Raw genomic sequence first — 18,846 nt, 5'->3', positions numbered from 1 at the left:
ATATGTTTTGTAAATAAAAACCTTAAAAAATTTGACCTCAAAAAAAAAAAAAAAAAAACTTAACCGCTGCCTGTCTCAATTTCCTCATTTGTAAAATGGAGATGACAATAGCAGCATGTACCACCCAAGGTTGTTGTAAGGATCAAATAAGAATATTTGCAAAAAGGACCTAGCATACAGGAAAAGCTATATGAATGCTAACTATTATTCTTCTTACTACGTGCTAAGGATCATGTAAAACGCTGAAAAAAAAATTAGGCAAAAAAGAATGACAGGTTCTGTCCTCAAGGAGCTTACATTCTAAAGTGGGAAAACAAAACGACTTTTTTTTTTCATTCAAATTCAAAGACCTCCCCAGCTGAGGATAAAGGACCATCTCTGAAACCTAGGCTTGGTTGCTCTGGTAACAAATCCATCCCTGCCCGGAGTGGATAACATGCACACGATGCGCATGCGCCGGCGCGCCGGCGGGTGGAAATTTCGGCGGTCCCGTAGACCAGGCTTCAATCGGCCTCCAGGAGAGTTATGGCTGCGGCAGCGAAGGAGGCGCTTTATAGCTTCGTGCGCCCGCTGGAAAAGCGGGACGGGACGGTGCTGCGGCTCCAGCAGTACGGCTTAGGCGGCGTAGGCTGTGTGGTGTGGGACGCTGCCATCGTCCTGGCCAAGTACCTGGAGACTCAGCATTTCTCGGGCGCCATTGCTGGGACTCACGCGCTGCGCCAGAGATCCGTGCTGGAACTGGGAGCTGGCACCGGCGCCGTGGGGCTCATGGCAGCCAGCCTCGGGTACAAGCGAGGCTCCCGCTGAGAGTGCCAGGCCGGGGATCGGAGAGAAGTGGGCGGGGGAGGGGCCCGGGAGACCTGCGTCCGCGCGCTCACACGCGTGGCCTAGCCGGACCAGCTGGGGCGTCCGGGCCCCGACGCGTGCAAGCCCAGCATGTCGGCGGGCGCTCCGCCCCCTACGCGGAACATGCCCGCGCACGCCGGGCAGGCAGGCTTTGAGCCGCCCGCTTCCCTCCCCCTCCCCCCTCCCTGTGAGGTTGTGGGGGAGGGCTGACTAGACCGGCCGCCTTCTCCGGATAGTTATTTATTTATACTCACGCCGCGCGTGTTTCCGCTTTCTTTGTAGGGCAGATGTTACAGTCACAGATCTGGAGGAGCTACAGGACTTGCTTAAATTGAATATTAAAATGAATGAGCATCTCATCACTGGTTCTGTGCAAGCCAAGGTACTGAAATGGTTTGTATACTCTTAACTTGAGTTTAAGAATTGTGCAAATGTAGTTTTATTGAAAGTGTGTCTGTGCTAAAAAAAAAAATACTCTCGCAGGAAATTATCTAGTCTTCTAACCCGAGAACTTTTTAAAAGTAGAGAAATAAATCTTGATAAATGTATGTCTCTCTTTTTTTTTTTTAAATTTTTTTTATTTAATAGCCTTTTATTTACAGGATATATACATGGGTAACTTTACAGCATTAACAATTGCCAAGCCTCTTGTTCCAATTTTTCACCTCTTACCCCCCCCCACCCCCTCCCCTAAATGGCAGGATGACCAGTAGATGTTAAATATATTAAAATATAACTTAGATACACAATAAGTATGTATGTCTCTTTTTAAGGGGTGAAGAAAGAAAAGACTGTTTCTCTCCACCTGATTACATATTGATGGCTGACTGTATATACTATGAAGAGGTAAAATAATAAAAATACAGATTTGAGTTAAGCAAAGTTAAATAAGTTATGGAGCTGTTTGGAACCATTGAGATTTGTGAATTTTTTAGTTACTCAGAATGAATTATTCAGAATTTTTAAATGGCATTTGAGGAGCTTTGTAAATGTTTGTAGAGAAATGACATTAGGATTTTTTTTTTGAGCCTAGAATCTTACTAGAGTAATGCAGTTTTTTTCTTTAAATGGTAGCATAAGGTTTTCTGAGATGCTTATCTTCCACATATCCACTAAGCATAGAGTTAACTTGTGATTAGATTAAAGAAATGTTTTTTTAAGGATAAAAGTCAAGAAAAACATGAGCAGTCTAAGTTTTAAGTTTTGTTTACTTTAATCATTTGCTTTTTTTTTTTAATGTAAAGAACAACTTTCTTTAGCCTTTCATTTCTTTCCATTTTGACCCATTAACTAAAGTCATTTAGAATATCCATTTTATTTTTCACTGATAGAGAAACTGAGGCCAATTCATTGATTAGTGAAGTTTTGAACTTTAATAAGATTTGAGCAATCTTTACAAAATATACTAGGTAATTTAGGAAACATAAACAAGACCCATTTCAGTTGTAATTATTTCCAATAGTAACTGATTGTTATCTTTTAAACAGTCTTTGGAACCCTTACTAAAAACTTTAAAGGATCTCAGTGGACCTAAGACCTGCATCATATGTTGTTATGAACAACGAACTATGGGGAAAAATCCAGAAATAGAGAGAAAGTATTTTGAGGTAAGTACTTCATTATAGTTGATGACTATTGACTGTTTTATAATTTATTTTCAGAGCTTAAAATTCTCTGGAAAAAGTACAATTGCTGTTTTCCAAAGGAGTGAACAATTAGATCTCTATTCTCTATTTGTAAATGGTCTTTGTGGCAAGTAGGCTTACTGATTAGAACTTTATTCTTAGAATTAAGAAGACCTCATTCAAATTCTGCTTTGGACTCTTAGTAGTCATCTCATCCTGGGTTTAACCTAAGCTTTTAATTTTCTTCTCTATAAAATAGGAATAGTAAAAGCACATATTCTTGAGTGGTTGAAATAATGTAATTTATGTAAGACACCTTGTTGATATTAAAGTGTTATATAAATTTTATTATTGTTTATTATTATTATTTTAAATGTCTTTATATGTTTATCTTGGATTCTTTGAAAAATGGGGCTGCTTTTTTTTTCTTTTGAAAAAATAAATTCTTGATGGATTCCATTTGTAAAAAAAAATTGATTATTGAAGTTTGTCCAATACAAATTAGTTTTAGTAGTAATAAATATAATGATATCCTTAAAATGAACTTAATACCTCCAGAAAAAAAAAAATTATTGGTAGAAAATCATTTGGATCATTGCTGAAAAATGAAAGGAGAGAGAAAAATCTATTTAAATAGTTAATTCAATTCATATTTTGTGTCATTTAAGAAACAGTTCATTTCACCTGAACAAGAAATATTATAAAATTGTGTAAGACACGTAGTATGTTTCTCCTTTTATCCTCTGGAGGGCATATGTGACATGTCTGCTGGGTTTTTAAAAGAGAGTTTTGTGGATTCTCTTTTCAAAACATGTGGGTTTGAAGGGAGCTTTATACTTCATATCTGGAAGACGTTTCTGCAGCTGTTTAAGCAAATTTTTTAAATTGCTCTAAAAGTAGCATTAAAATTGTATAATAGGGTCTATATGTATATAGGCTGAGCAAGCACTCCTATAGATCAAAAATAATTAATTGATATATGAGTTCATGTGTGCTTCTGCAAACAAATCATAACCTTCTCAACACACTGATAGAAAGTTTAATGAGTTGCTCTGGCAAAAAAGAAAGAAAAATTGGGCCCAATCCTCTACGCTGGGTCTTGAAAAAAAGATTTATAGACTGTTACAAGCCTTTACAACTCTGTAGGATCTGCCAGAGCTCATATCCATTTTGCATAGTATTCAAGAGCTCAAGGTTACCTCCATGCCACAGAGCAGTTTTGGAATGAGTTTTGGTTTGTTTTGGTATGTTTTTTAGCTCTCTTCCTGGGCACATATTCATGGAAACTCTCTTACACCAATTCTCTTACAGCTTAAGAAATGCTCTGTGGTTCCCAAGTTTGAGGGATTTCAACTTCAAAGTTCCATTACCCAAATACACAAATGGATCTGTGATCTCAACATTTCAGAAGTTCTCTCTTGTAAGGCAAATAACAGGCTATATGTATCCATTCTGTTCTCCCAGAAGTTCACTATGGGGGCCACACAACATTGCCAAAGATCCAGACCACTAGGCTATCAGGGAAGTACTTCATTCTAGTCACACGACCAGTCCATCTTTTCTTTCTGTATTATAATTCTTAGGAAATATTATGTATACCACCTACTGGCACTCTCCATGTACAACTGCATTGATCTTTGAGTGGTTCTCATCTTTAGTTTTTCAGAGGCAATGGTTCACAAGCAAACATTGACAGAATAATTTAAACTTGAGTCAGTATTAATTGTTGTACTCCCTAGGAAAGTTGACACTTAAATATCAGAACATGAAGCTATTTATGGGATTGCTTACTAATAGGCATTTTACATTTAATCTTGGGTATATATCCTATTTAGTGGCTATCTTTTCTAAATCATATATTCCTTTTACTTCCACTCACTTCCAAGTAGTGAAATCCAGGTTGTGAAACCAAGATCTCTAACACAGGATCAGTTTTAAGGCTGAAACCTGTATGTCACATGATCACTGTTCAGTCACTCAGAACAAGTTAAAGAAACAAAACAGAAGAGGCATCTTTCTCATGGTTGACTATTAGAATTCTTCCTACTTTAGTTGCCATGTGAAATGATTGGTATGTTGCTGAGGGCAGGGCAAAGGTGATGGTCTTTCCCTAGATTACCATAGATAAACTTGGATATTCCTGATGCTGTCTGCAGCTTGGGAGAGAAGAGCAACTGAAGATTGGTTATTCCTTTTTTTTTTGGCTGAGGCATTTGGGGTTAAGTGACTTACCCAGGGTCACACAGCTAGGAAATATTAAGTGTTTGAGCCCATATTTGAACTCGGGTCCTCCTGACTTCAAGGCTGATGCTCTATCCACTATGCCACCTAGCTGCCCCTGGTTATTCCTTTTTAAAGGTGCCTAGGAAGTCTATGGCTCTTTCTGCTCAATATCAATGAGAGGATTGTTTGATTATTCCCTAAATTTTTGTGTTCCTAAGACTTGAGTGACTTGTTGGAATCATTTGAAGCATTTATATCAAACTCAGATACAGAGCTAGTAAACATGATCATCTGGAAGCAGTCAAGGCAAATTCCAGCCCCTTATTTGTGTACAGAGGACTCATAAAGATTTTTTATAGAGTGAAGAGCAGGCATGTAGGTTGGAATTAGTGATATATTATTGGTATATCACTTTTTTCAGTATTAATAAAGGCCAAAATTTTTTCTCATGCCTTCCTATTTTCTTCTTCACATACATTGTTTATCAGTCTCCCAGAATCCCTAGTGATGTCATTTCTGCCACAAATCCAATCTCTATCTCGGATTGTTTTTTCTGACTCTTTTAAGTACCATTTCTGTCACCATTAGTGTATCTCAGGGAATGATTCTTTAAGATGCAAATATGCTGTTCTATTACTGTTGTTGTAGAAAACAGTCTACTAAAGTGGATTTTTCAAATCTTACATTTTTCTTAAGAATATTCCTATTTTCTTGGAACAAGAGGTTTGGCAATTGTCAGTGCTGTAAAGTTACCCATACATGTAACCTGTAAATAAAAGGCTATTAAATTAAAAAAAAAAAAAAAAAAGAATATTCCTATTTTCATCCTTTAATGCCTTTGTGATGACTTTGCTTAATTGGATTTCTTACCAAGCTTTCTTTAAATTGGTTTTACCCTCTATCTTACTAAATGGTACTGCTCTTAATTGTTTGTTATCCTTTTTTCATAAGCTTTAACAAATGAGTTTTATTTTAACATGGGTAACCATCCCTGTATTTAGCAAGTAAGTTAAATATTTGCTGACTAGGGTTTTGGATTCTTTTGGTCTCCTTGTTTTGGCATTTAATTTCTGAATTAATTATTATAATAGGTGTTGATGTCATTTCTTTTGTCCATTTCCCATTTTTGATTTTCAGTAACAAATAATGCAGGGTTAACATATTTTAACTGTATGTATCTTTTTCTCATTCCTTTTTTAGTTTAATAATTCTGATTTTAATTTTGACAAGTTGATAATCTGATTGTATACAAACCGCTGATTCAGGAATAATTCTTGCATCAATAAGAAATCTAGCCTCTCTGTTAAAATAGTATCTCATTTAATAATCATAGTAGCATTTAGTTACTGCTTTAAAGTTTGCAAAGTGTTTTCCTTGTGTTACCTTATTTGATCATTCTTTATGATGTTATTTGGTTCATACCATGTTCAAATCCTGTTAATTATTTTTTTCAAAGAAAATCTTGGTACTATAGAGTCATGAAACTAATTTTTTCTTTTAGTAGTACTTTATTTTTCAAATACATGTAGATAGTTTTGAATATTCACCTTTGCAAAATCTTTTGTTCCAGATTTTTCTCTCTCCCCCAGCAAGCAATCTTGAAGGGGTTCTAGTGGCAGTCAGAGAGTTGTGGGAATCCCCTTTTGGTGGGCCCGGGTCCTTAGTGAAAGAATTCACGAGCCCAAAATATTAGACTGGCAAAAAAGGAAGCTTATTGGCACTGCAGAGATCAGCTTTGCTAGGAGACTGACTTTCTCACTGGCAGAGAAATAACAAAAGGTTTTTCAGTGAGAAGATAATGTCTTCACATACATTCCAAGGAGAGAGATTCCTTGACAAGGCATGGTCTTGCTTTTTGGGTCTCTGCAAAGAACTGAGTGAACAGAAACCTACTTTATGAGCAGATCTTGAGGAGTTGGGGGGGGCGGGGAACGGGACAGTTTGACCTAATTATCAGTCCAAGATTTTTTTTTTCCGAGTATCTGGAATTTCCTGAAGAAGTGACATCCCCAAAAGATCAATGGAGTACTTTTGACCAAGATTTCCAATTAAATAATGATGTTTAACTTGCCTGGGAAGATAATGCTCTCTCTCAGACTCTAGTCTGAGAGGCCAGGAATCAAAGGGGACAGAATTTCAGAGTGTTAATTTTACTGATCAAAAGGGAACACAGTTTCATCCCCCCACGTTACCTGTCAATCCGATATAGGTTAAATGTGTGCAAATTTTTTTTTATAATTTAAACATAAGCAGTTCTTCTAAACGTGTTTTCCCATTCATCCTGCTGTGCAAAAAAGAAAAAAATCAGATTAAAAGGGAGAAAAACACAAGAGACAAGAGAAAAAAAGGAAACAAAACCATCACAACAAAAAAGGTGAAAATACTATGCTTTCATCTATATTCAGTCTCCATAGTTCTTTCTCTAGATGTGAATGGCACTGTCCATCACAAGTCTATTGGAATTGCCTTGAATCATCTCATTGAGCCTTGAGACTGTAATTTAGAAGCAGTTTGTCTCTTTTGTTTCTTTTTTCCTGAACCATTCTTTCCTAATTTTTTTGCCTCATTATCTTTTTCTACCTTTGCATTGAATTCACCAAGTGTAAATGTGCTGTTAATTCAATTTGGAAAGTCTTAACAGCTTCTTCAAAGAATAAAATTTTGTTTTCAAAAATTGATGTTGGTAAAGTACAAATATTTTTATGGTGGTCTTTTTGCAAACATTGATCATGTATTATAATAATGATAAGTAAAGCTTCATCATGCAGCATAAATACTGCTCCCTCATGACTGTTTCCTCTAGTTGTTCCATATTTGCTTAGGGTTTGATTAAGGAGACTGTTGTCCTACATAAACTAAAGGAGTGCATCTTCCCCCCTCCTTCAATCTTATAGTAGATGAGAATTAAGCACAATATAACTAAGAATTCTTGAGGAATCCATGTATTTGTGATCAGACTTTCTTTATGAAAGAACTTGTACTTTAGACTATCTTAAATTAGGATATATGGTAACATTGTTTACCTTAATGTTTTTCTGTAATATAAAGAGATGAAAGTTAATTGGCTTTTTTGAAGTTGCTGTTTTTGAACTATATAAATGTTTATCTTTCTATATATTTTATATTTCTATAATAGCTCCTCCAGTTGGATTTTGACTTGGAAAAGATTCCTTTGGAAAAGCATGATGAAGAATATCGGAGTGAAGATATTCATATTTTATACATCAGAAAGAAAAAATGGTAAGCTGAAAGAGTGGTTCTTAATTATTTTCCAAGCTCACTTTTTATAGAGTATTTTTTGTCTTAAGGGGAATATGTTTTTTGCCATGTGTCTGACCTATGCATAAGTGAAGTTGTATCATGTTTAACATGTTTTAATTTTAATGTCAAAGCAGTTGACATAATCATTTTCTTTCGTAACCCATAAAATGCTGTAAGGAAAGAAGCATGATAAATGGGAGGTTGCCTGTTAATTACTGTAATGCTGGAGAAACTGAGGCAAGGTAGAGATTAAAGAGTATTTATTTAAAAGGGAGAGATTTACTGGGACCAAATGGATCCGTGGTTTGGTCCCAGGGTTTGAATGAGACTATAGGCAAACTGTGTGAGTTCTCAATGACGTATATACACGTGGTTCAGACTCAGGAGGTGGAGTGAGGTAGGGGCAGAGTCAAGGTGTTGAGAGCGGGAATAGCACTCTGACAATCCAGTTCTGACAGGTTGAGGGAGGCATATCTGATAATTGGGATTACAGAATGGGGAGAGGCACCCAACATTCTGATGATGCCTAAGATAAAAGGTCTTTCTCCTTATCTGGATCATCATGATTAGGAGGGAGGAGTGGTTAAGCAGAGTTGAGCAGACCAATTATAAACTGAGGCAGAACACTTAGAGAAACTGGGTCAGGATAATTAGGGAAACTTAGGACAATAAAAGAGAATTGTGGTATAACACTATTTTCGGAATCAGAAAAGAAAATCTCTTCCTATTTCTGTCTTGTAATTCTTGATCTTGATGGTACTTCCCACCTAGTACATTCTTCTGAACTATACTAATAATGTTTACAAAACGTCTAGATGATGTCAGTTAAATTTTGGTTTTTGTAAACAGTATTGAAAACTTGACTTTGTAAAATTGTAGCTTTGTAATTTGTAATATTGTCTCATAAACAATAGTCTTGGAAAAAATTAGTTTTCTGGCAAAACCAAATATAAAATACCAGCCTTTCTCTATAACTTTTTCCACCTGAAAACTTGAGGAAGTTTTGATGATTAACAACCCATTTTTCTTTTCTATATTAAATGATGAATTTGAGATTAAATAGTTTATAGTACCAAAGGGAGCTTACTTATCAAAAGGACCTTTTTCTTTGTTGTGCCCTCAAGCTTCTTCATTAAGTCTTAGTGATGATGTGGGAAAGATTCCTTTCTAGATTTCTACCCCCTCCTATTGAATTTAGTTACCCTTTAACTCACACATCCTGGTCCCTTTGAATTCCAATACAAGATCTACACCTGTCCCAGCCCCACCCGGATCTGAGCCAACTTTGGGGGTACACCCAAAAGCACCTCAAGCTAAATCTGCCATTATAAAAGGGAGACGCTGGGACCCCCTCTTTGCAGAGATCCCAAACATGCTAGCCATGTGAGCACCCTCTGTCTGCTGGACCCTCTGTCTGGTGCCCTCCTTATCTTACCTTCACCTATCTCCTTACTTCCAAACCCCATAATAAACCTCTTTTATCAATCTAGCTGTCCGGCCAATAAATGCCTTTATTGGAAACTCACTAGAGTCTCTACTAGTCTCTACTAGTAGAGGTCTCTACTAGACCTCATTTACTGCTATATCCTTGCACAGAATCCAAGGAGGTTACAGGGGAGTTTTGCTTGACTCCCTGTACCCTAAACCTGCCACTAGACCTCAAATAAACCCTAATTTCATTTAGGTACTCCAAATCCTCAACAGTGACATTCATATTGGTAATCCCTAATCAAGAGGTTTGAAGTGAAGATTGAACCTTTTTTTTTTTAATGTGTTTTTAAATACAAGGTCTATCCATGAGTTACTCTGTAAAGTTTAATACTAAATCAGTTTCCTTCTGTCATTGTATGTCTGCTTTGAAGTGAAGATTGAACCTTTTTTTTGGTTTGTTTTTAAATACAATCAACTCTTGCCTTCTATTCATGAGTTACTCTGTAAAGTTTAGTACTGAATCAATTTCCTTCTGTCATTGTATGTCTGCTCCTTCAGTTGGTGTGTGGACAATCCAACAGATAAATTACTATAGTCACTGCACTTAGATAGTAAATTTAAATAGGCTAAGTGAAACTTCATTTAGAAGGTAGTAACTCTTCTGTCCAAAAATGCATTACAAAATCAAATATAAAATATTCAGATTATCTCATTATATTATCCGCAAGTGGTCTGCATGAGTTTTAAAGCATCAAATAAAAACAGGCTTCCTATTTGGAAGCAGCTAGGTGACTTTTTGAATAGAGTACTGGAAACTGGAAGAGTCAGGAAGATCTGAATTCAAATATAGCCAAACACTGATTAGCTGTGTGACCCTGAGCAAGTTAGTTAACTTATTTACCTTACTCCATTGGAGAAGGAAATGGCAAATCATGGCAGTATCTTTGCCAAGAAAACTCCTTGGACAGCATTTTTGGTTATGGTTCATTGAGTCACAAAGAGACACAACTGAACAACATGATGGAATGTTGGTCTGTATTAATTTTGCCATTAGCTTAATCTTTTTTTTTTTCTTCTCTGATTTATGTTGAGATTTTAACATAGTATTTGATAATAAAGGGTCAATGGCTTGTCTCAATTTATGCCAACGACCCAGAATTGAAGATACAATTTACTTTTGTAAGCATAGAATAAAAAACATTGGCTAGCATAATGGGAGTGAGGGATCATGATTAGTTACATTGCTGAAGTGAAGGGATAGGTTGAGGGATTTGATAATGAAGAGCTTAATGTTTTAAGGAGTAAAGTCTGTGGTAAATGACTATGGAGAAAAGGTGATGACATTACTAAATGGGGGTTTGGGTAATGTATTTTTTCAAGCTTTTTTTTTTTTTTTTTTTTAACCTAAAGGCTTGAAATCTAATTTTTACTGTTTCTTTCTCTTACAGAAATTACAGCTTTGAAACCTTTCATCATTTTTGCTCAAGTTTGCAACAAACTTGTAAAATCTAATAAGATCTTACTTATAAGATAAGCTTATAAGAATAGCATGAAAATATTTTCATCATACATTTTCATGGCTTATCAGAGATATTGAATTTGAATGGTAGAAGTAGAAATATGGGTGCTATTTTGAATTCATAAAAGAATTCTACTAAAAATCAACCAATGTGACCTGCCAGCATTCTAAAGATGGTGGATTTCCTGCATCTTGGGTGAGACTAAAATGTAACTACAATTGTTGTTTGACCCAACATGAAATTCTGTTTTAAAGACCATTTTGTAGTGAATCATGTGTTGGAAAAAATTATACGCTAAAAGAATAACTTGGCATGCTTTCAAGAAACTGAATAATAATGATTTTACTCCTTGAAGGGATAGTTTTTGAGGCTTGCATGTGTACTTCAAGTCGTATACAATCTAGGTAAATATAAAAGAGGAGCTCATGGATTTACATTTTGTCCCTAATAAAGTCAACAGTCTTTGCTTTACATGTATTCTCTTTTTAATTAGATGTTAAGGTAGGTTTAATACTTTAAAATATCTCTTGGTTCAAAGACAAACTAAGCAGGTTCACATTTATTTAAAAATTTTTTTGTTATTATATTTGAAAAATATATTATAAAAATTTGAAAAATATGAATTACATAAAGAAGTACAGAAAAAGAGGATTGTTTATGACAATGCAAAACTTGATTACATTTAGAGTTATTTTAAAATATAAAGTATGGTAGTTCTATCATTACCATGCATGTCTTTGTCCACTTCTGAATTTTTTCCTCTGTTGTATGTATTTTCTCAATGTTTCATTAATGCTCTTTTCAGTGGGTTTTTTTTTTTTTTTGATATCACTACCTTTCCATTATTTACTTTCCTTAATGATTTAATACATTCATTATTTCATTGACTATTTGCTTTGTTGTTTATCACTATACTACTGTCTTCAAAATTAAATTAATTTTTAAAATCTTTGTAACAAATATATTAAAGCAAAACAGATTTGGACTCCCTTTAATAATGTATGTCTCATTCTGTGCCTCTAGTTCCTCTGCCACAGGATTGATGCATAAATCTTCTGGATTGGTCATTGTGATAGGGTCCACTAGAACTAAATTCCTAGTGGCAAAGTCCTATTGGGGAAATGGAGGCTGGCACTGAGAAGAGAATGTCTTCACAGTGGGCAAGGTCCTGGCAGCTTATGCCAAAGTGGCAAAGTATGCTACTTTGGACATTTCTGCAAAGAAGTTAGTTTAAAATTGCCCTTAATAGGGAATCTTGAGGTTCAGAGTTCAAGTTGAAAATAATGCCAAAATCCCCAGACCTAGACCTCCAATTGAATGGAAATCACCTTGAAGGCTTCTGGAATTTCCTGAAAAGGGTTTGTATCCCCAAAAAATCAATGGGATGATTTGCCTTAGAAAAGCTCAGCCAGGAAGATATGCTCTCTCTCTCATAGACTCTCTGGAGTTTGAGAGACCCCAATCTCTCTTCTTTTGCAGATCAAAAGGGGACACAATTTCAGAGTGATTAATTTTATAGATTAAAGGAAACAGTTTCACACCCCCATCATTATCAGAGAAATTTGCCATAAAGATTTTTTTCCCAGTTAGCAATTCTCTTTTAATTCTAATTAATAATTCTAATTCAAATGTATTGATATTCCTAGGTTTCCCTTAACTTCAAAGTAGTACTTCACACTGAACTTTTCATCAGAATTGCTTAAAAGTTCACTTTTATGCCACAATTCTTTTATTGTTCTGACTCAGTTTCCCTAATTGTTATGCCTTAGTTTATAATTGTTCTGCTCAATCCTGCAAAACCACACCTCCCATTTTTTAGAATATTTGTTAAGGATAAAAGATCTTACGTTTTAGAATATCAGAATGCCTCTCCCCATCTGATAGCTATCAGAATATCAGATACTATCTTATCAAGATGCCTCTCCCAAGTTTGGGGGTTCCTCCCCTCATTATTGTTAATAATAAATAAACTCTGAACTTGAAACAAAGGATTCTTACAAAGTACTAAGTCAGTAGAATTAATAAAAGGGACAATAATTATCTAATTTAGCATGGTTCAATATGATTGATTTAATCCTACAAGGAGATATTATGGGCTAGAACTTGAAACAAGATACTAAGTGGAATTCAGGAGACAATGGTTAAATCTAGTTTAGCATTGATTTAATCCTACAACAAATAATGGTTTCCTAGTGATAAAATGATTGGTGTATACTCAGTGTGGGGCATATTAGCTAGAAGCACTCAGGGCCAAAAAGGACAAGCACACTTAAAGCTCTCCGTGGCTAAGACAGATTCATTCCATCATCCATCTTTGGGGTGGCTGGAGGCTGAAGCACAAACCTTTGGATTTGAGAAATTCAGAAGCCAGAGAAGACAGGTGGGAGCTCAAGCTCTCAGAACCAAGGAGAGAGATAGGCCTCTAAGAAAGCTAATCGGGCCCCAGGAAAAGAGACAAGACTTTGAAAGAGATAATAAAGGATTTGGACTTTAACACTGGCTGTACTTGTGGTGATTGCTGAACTGGAACGAAGGCTACCTCCAGAGACCCCAAGAAAACCCCAACAGAGAACATTACAATTATGTCATCCCATCTTGGGTGGCTCACCCCACCCTGTCAGAGTCCCGTTCCCGCTCTCAGCATCCTGACTCCATCCCTGCCTCGGTCTACCCCCTGAGTCTGAGCCACGTGTATATAGGCATTGTTTGCTCAATTCTTGGAGCCTATAGTCTCATTCAGCCCTGGGACCAAACCATGAATCCATTTGGTCCCAGTAAATCTCTCCCTTTTAAATGAATTATTAAATACTCTCTAATCTCTATCTTACCTAAGTTTTTCCGGCATTATAGTAACTGCATTGGTGGTGTTTGTATAAAAACTTCAATTATATGTAATCATGCCTATTATTTACTACGAACCTCACTATACTTTGCTCAAGAATTCTTCATCTATACATAGTTTAAAAGATAACCCCTTTCCTACTTTTCTAATTTGCATATGATGCTACCTTTTATATTTGTTATATGTCCATCTGGGCTTAATTGCACTAGCTGGTTTGAAACCCTAACCTAATCTTAAATCTAAGTTTTAACAAACTGCTGTCCAATTCTGCCAACAATTGTTGAATATCCAATATTTCTGAGTTAGTATTTCTGCACTTGTTCTCAGGGTTTTTATGACCAACATAATATCAGCTGAGAAATGTTTTATTCATTCAGTCATCATACTACTAACTTTCCTAAAATTGTCTTCAGGTCTTCAGCTTCTTTCTTGTTTATTAGATTTATTCTGAAATGAGTCCACTGAGTAAACTCTTAAAAGTTTACTCTTTCTCTTTGAATTTAAATTTTTCCTCTCTTAAGTGCTGGTGCATGCACATATTTTAAATTGATGTTTGTTTTTTATAATTCCCTTATGCAGAATTTCATTCTCACCTTTTTTAATGTGTCTGTTTTTACCATTCCCCTGTCAGAGATAATTACCATCTTTGCTTTTTAAAAAAACATTTAAATTCACCTGAAACATACTAAATTCTGTGCCTCATTCTAATTGCATAAATATATTTCAAGTATATTTTTTGTATATGTCATGGGATTCCATTTTTCTAATCCATTTTGCTAACATAATTTTTTTGTCTGTAATTCTATCCTATTCCATTCATATCTGTAAATGTTACTTATGTATTTCCCCCTCTTTTTACTCTCGTCTTTAAAAAGGAGCCAGAGCAATAGAAGGCATATGATTAATGCAGTTTATGAGTAATTGAAGGGGTTCATTTGTACTCCTACCTTTCCTCTTTTCATCAACCCTGATTTCTGCTTTTTATTCTTCTTTTAATCCTTTCCTTATGATCTACTGTCCACAATTAATGTTGTTTTCCTTGTGGCTATTCCTTTTCCAGATTTATTCATTATAAATCTCACTTTCCCCTTCCCCATTCAAGTTGCTTCTTTGGCTTATTTAATATAACTCTATATCAACATCTGTTTGCTTCTTTTTTAATCTCTCTTTTTGTGTTGTTCAGATAAGAGTGAGTGATTATGAGGTGCTCTTTTTTTTTTTTCTTCTCATCCCTTCCTCCATTTGTGCATTCTCTTCTCTATTATCCTAGTTATGTGAAATAGTAAATTCTTGCCTTTTCTTAATTTCTTTCCTAGTGTGTTATTTTCTTATTTTCTTTCCTCTCTTAAAGAATAAAAAAGATACATCTAGTATCTTTATATTGTATAATTTAAAAAATTATTTAAGTCCCTTCTCTTATCCTTGTCTTTTCTTCCTTTGTAGAATGTAAGTTTAGTCCCATCTGGTTGGTCAAATGTATTGACATTCCTAGGTTTCCCTTAACTTCAAAGTTTGTACTTCACACTGAACTTTTCATCAGAATTGCTTAAAAGTTCACTTTCATTAAAGGCCCATTTTCCTCATGGGAATATACCTGGTTTTAATGGCAAGTTATTCTTGGTTGTAAGCCATTGTCGTGTCTTCTGAGATAAAATCTTCCAATACTTTATCTCTTATATAAGTTGAAGCATAATTTGTTTGTTTGTTTTTAATGTAACCCTTTCTGTGTTTCCTTGATGTCTGATCTAATATTTTTCTTTAACTTGAAATCTCTAGAATTTAACTATGACACTTCTGAATGTTTTCAGTTTGGGGTTTCTAGGAGATACACAAGTGGTTTACTTTTATGGTTTTTTTGTAATGTGATATCTAAGTCTTTTGTTTGGTTATGGTATTTAGGGAATTTATAACTGTTAAGTTCTCTCTCTTGAACTATTTTTGTAGATGAGTTATCATTGATAGTAGATAATTTATATTTTCTTGTTTCATATTTTGGATTTTGTTGTTCATTTTTTTCCATATGGAATCATTGAGTTTTGATTACTCCATTCTGTTTTTCTAAGGGATTCATTATTTGAATAAGATTTCCAAGTAACATTCTATTGTATTCCTTCCAGAATTCTTATTTCAATCCCAATTCCATTTTTTAGTGTTCTGTTTCTTTCAGTCACTTTTTTACTCCTTGTGGTTGGTCCAGTTTTTCTCTGAGGTTCTATCTGTACTTTTTACAAGTTACTCTTGTTTAGAATTTTCTCTTAAGCCACAGTATTTCTTCATTTCATCAATGATATAGATATATAGATATATAGATATATAGATATATATCTCTTATGTTCTATGCCTTAATTGCTGTTTTTCTTTTTTATCAGTGCCCTAGATAAAGGTATAAATATGTTCTTCAGATCTGCAAGCTATAAGTGACAATAAAGTATTGGATGTAAGGTACAGAGTCAGAATCTAAAAAAGACCTTAATAAGGGAAACAATGCCATGTCTATCTTTGGGTTTAAAAAAATCAACTTTAACAGTACAAGATCAGAGAGGTATAGTTACACAGTTTCTCTGAAAAAGATGTGAATGTTTTTATGATTTGCAACTTCAGTATGAATCAGCAGTACAATATGACAGTCAAAAAAAAGCTAATGCGATCTTGGGCGGCATTAAAGAGGTATTGTAATTAAGTTATAGTCCCTCTATGCTTTGTTCAAGTCAAATTGCTTCTGTAGTATCCTGATCAGTTTTTGGAACTTCAGTTTAAGAAGGAAGTACATGTATACAGTATCAGTAAACTGGAAGGTTTCCAGCTGGAGGATAAGCAAAATGGAGAAGGGTCTTGAGTCTATGTAATATGAGAATTGATTGGAAGAGATGGAAAATTTTTAGACTTTTAGAAGATTTATGGTGGTCCAAGATAATTATCTTGAAATATTTCAAGGACTATCTTATGAAAGAGGGATTAGACAATTTGTCTCTAGAAAACAACATATTTTAATATTGATAATTTTTATATTAATGTTTTTATATTGCTTTTCATTAGACATTTGTAATTTTCTTTTTTGCATTCTCCTTTCCTTGGTTTAAGTATTTTTGATGTTTGTTTCAATTTGATGTTGGACCTTTTCTATCAACTTAATATCTTAATGTTTTAAAATTTTTGTTCAGATCTTTAACCTGGTCTTAATACCATAATACCAAACATGGTCTTAATACCATACATCAAGATAAGGTCAAAATGGCTTCATGATCTAGGCATAAAGAATGAGATTATAAATAAATCTGGTTCATTTAAAATATCTACTGAGTTATTTGTAGAGTATCTGAGCTCAACTGGACCCTGACACCACTATTTTAGCCAGAATTCTATTAACAGAAGGCACATTTTTGAGGTTGATAAACTATAATTTTGGGGGGAGTGAGATGGCACATTGCCTGGAGTCAGAAGGACCTAAATTCTTTCTTAGGGGTATGATCGTGGACAAGACCCTGAACCTTTTTGACCTCTGTTTCCTTGTCTGTAAACTTATTTCCTGAGTTGTTATGAGAATCAAATGAGATATTTGTAAAGCATTTAGTACAGTGCCTGGCTCATAATAAATGTTATATAAATGTTAACTATTATTCTTATAAAAAAGTTGACTCTTTAGAGATAAAATCTGAGTGTGCAAGCTGAAGTTGGGGAAGGACTACAGGGGTAGTACAACATGTTCAGTAACTATTAACACTGAAAATTTGTAATATGGTTGACTCTGGCCTTATTAGGGCAAGCCTGTTCCATCTTCAACTCAGGGTTCTCTGTCTTAAGGGTGGGGTTGAGGTATGAGGAAAGGTTTGGCTCCCAACTTAATTCAGTTTCTGCATAGCTTTAGTTCTACCAATTTCAGATCTAAAGCTGGCAACACTATCAGTTTTGCCTAGCTCAAAGGTCACCCCAAATGATCAATCTATGTTCCTTGAGGTGAGGCTAACTGTATCACCAGTTTAGGTCCCTGGACTTCTAGATCCTCATGGTTTATGATTCTGGCAGAGACAGTAAGAAACAAGCCTCTTACTGGCTTCCTCTTCATATAAGAATCCTGCAAAGGCCCTGATCAGTTCTCACACAGGTCATTTAAAAGATACCACTTTCCTCTATGTAGCCAATGGAAAAAGACTTATCACACCAAGTAGTAAGCCAATATAAAATGTTCATGCTTATTCCAGTACTCTTGTCTCCCAGAAACAGATCCCTGGCATTTTCCACATGCTTATCAAACAGATCATGTCTGTACATGTACCAGATCCTCCCCATTATGGAAAGAAAAATGCATCAGTAAGAGGAAGTTAAACTCTAAATAATAAGGGGAAAAACTAACCAAAAAATGCCTCAGAGAAAGATATTGAAACATACAACCTCTATCATTACAGAGATAATGGGGGATCACGAGTATAGAATACAGTGTTAAACATAATCTTTGTATTCACTGGGTTTTGTTTTGTTTTGTTTTTCTAGTCACCAGGGAGACTTCAAGTGGAGAGGTGTGGCAGAAAATGACTGATGAAATTATAAAAAATAAACAAAAATTTGAAAGCCATCATTTCTGTTTTTCATTTTTTCTTATTTTTCTTATTCACTTAACATTTTTCCTTACTAAATGATCTTTAAAATAAATTTACATCACATTTACACTTTGTCACTCCTATTGTATTCCCCCCATTGCATAAAACAGAACAAAACTAAAGCAAAGAGGAAAAACCAAACCCTATATAATTAGCTTGTTTAGTTCAACAAAACAAATTTCTACATATGCTGGAAAATGCATGTCTTTTTGCACTTTAGATTCATCACCTCTCCAGGAGGAAATGATATTTTCAGTCATTTGGATCAATTTATCATTAGATTGATCAGAATTCTAAAGTTTTTCAAAGTGGTTTTTTTAATGTTACTATTGAATAAGTTGTTCTAGTCCTGTTCACTTTGCTCTGTGTCAGGGTATTAGGTAGGTTGCTTTAATTTGCTTGTTTTTTTTTTTTGTTTGTTTGTTTGTTTGTTTTAGTGATTTAGAAAAATTTTTATTATGGTTGTTAATTGATTGCATTTATTTCTTCCTTTGAAAATTGTC

At 34.9% G+C, this 18,846-nt stretch overlaps 1 protein-coding gene across 2 annotated transcripts; it reads left to right on the top strand.

Annotated features, from left to right (window-relative positions):
- The first annotated feature begins 441 nt into the window (after positions 1–441).
- VCPKMT (valosin containing protein lysine methyltransferase) lies at positions 442–18,318 on the top strand. 2 transcript variants are annotated; one of them, XM_031952967.1, is made up of 6 exons: positions 442–785; positions 1,129–1,239; positions 1,620–1,692; positions 2,334–2,453; positions 7,831–7,934; positions 18,237–18,318. In XM_031952967.1, the coding sequence occupies exons 1-6, from the start codon at positions 526–528 to the stop codon at positions 18,280–18,282; spliced, it is 714 nt and encodes a 237-aa protein (XP_031808827.1). In that variant the 5' UTR covers positions 442–525; the 3' UTR covers positions 18,283–18,318. The 2 variants fall into 2 exon arrangements, with proteins under 2 accessions (XP_031808827.1, XP_031808828.1); XM_031952968.1 differs by lacking the exon at positions 18,237–18,318 and adding an exon at positions 10,835–11,896.
- The last annotated feature ends 528 nt before the right edge of the window (positions 18,319–18,846 follow it).

Source organism: Sarcophilus harrisii, chromosome 2, assembly GCF_902635505.1.
Source record: "Sarcophilus harrisii chromosome 2, mSarHar1.11, whole genome shotgun sequence".
Classification (NCBI taxonomy): Eukaryota; Metazoa; Chordata; class Mammalia; order Dasyuromorphia; family Dasyuridae; genus Sarcophilus; species Sarcophilus harrisii.
The sequence above is the reverse complement of the archived record's forward strand: the minus strand, read 5'-3'. Positions and strand labels throughout refer to the sequence as shown.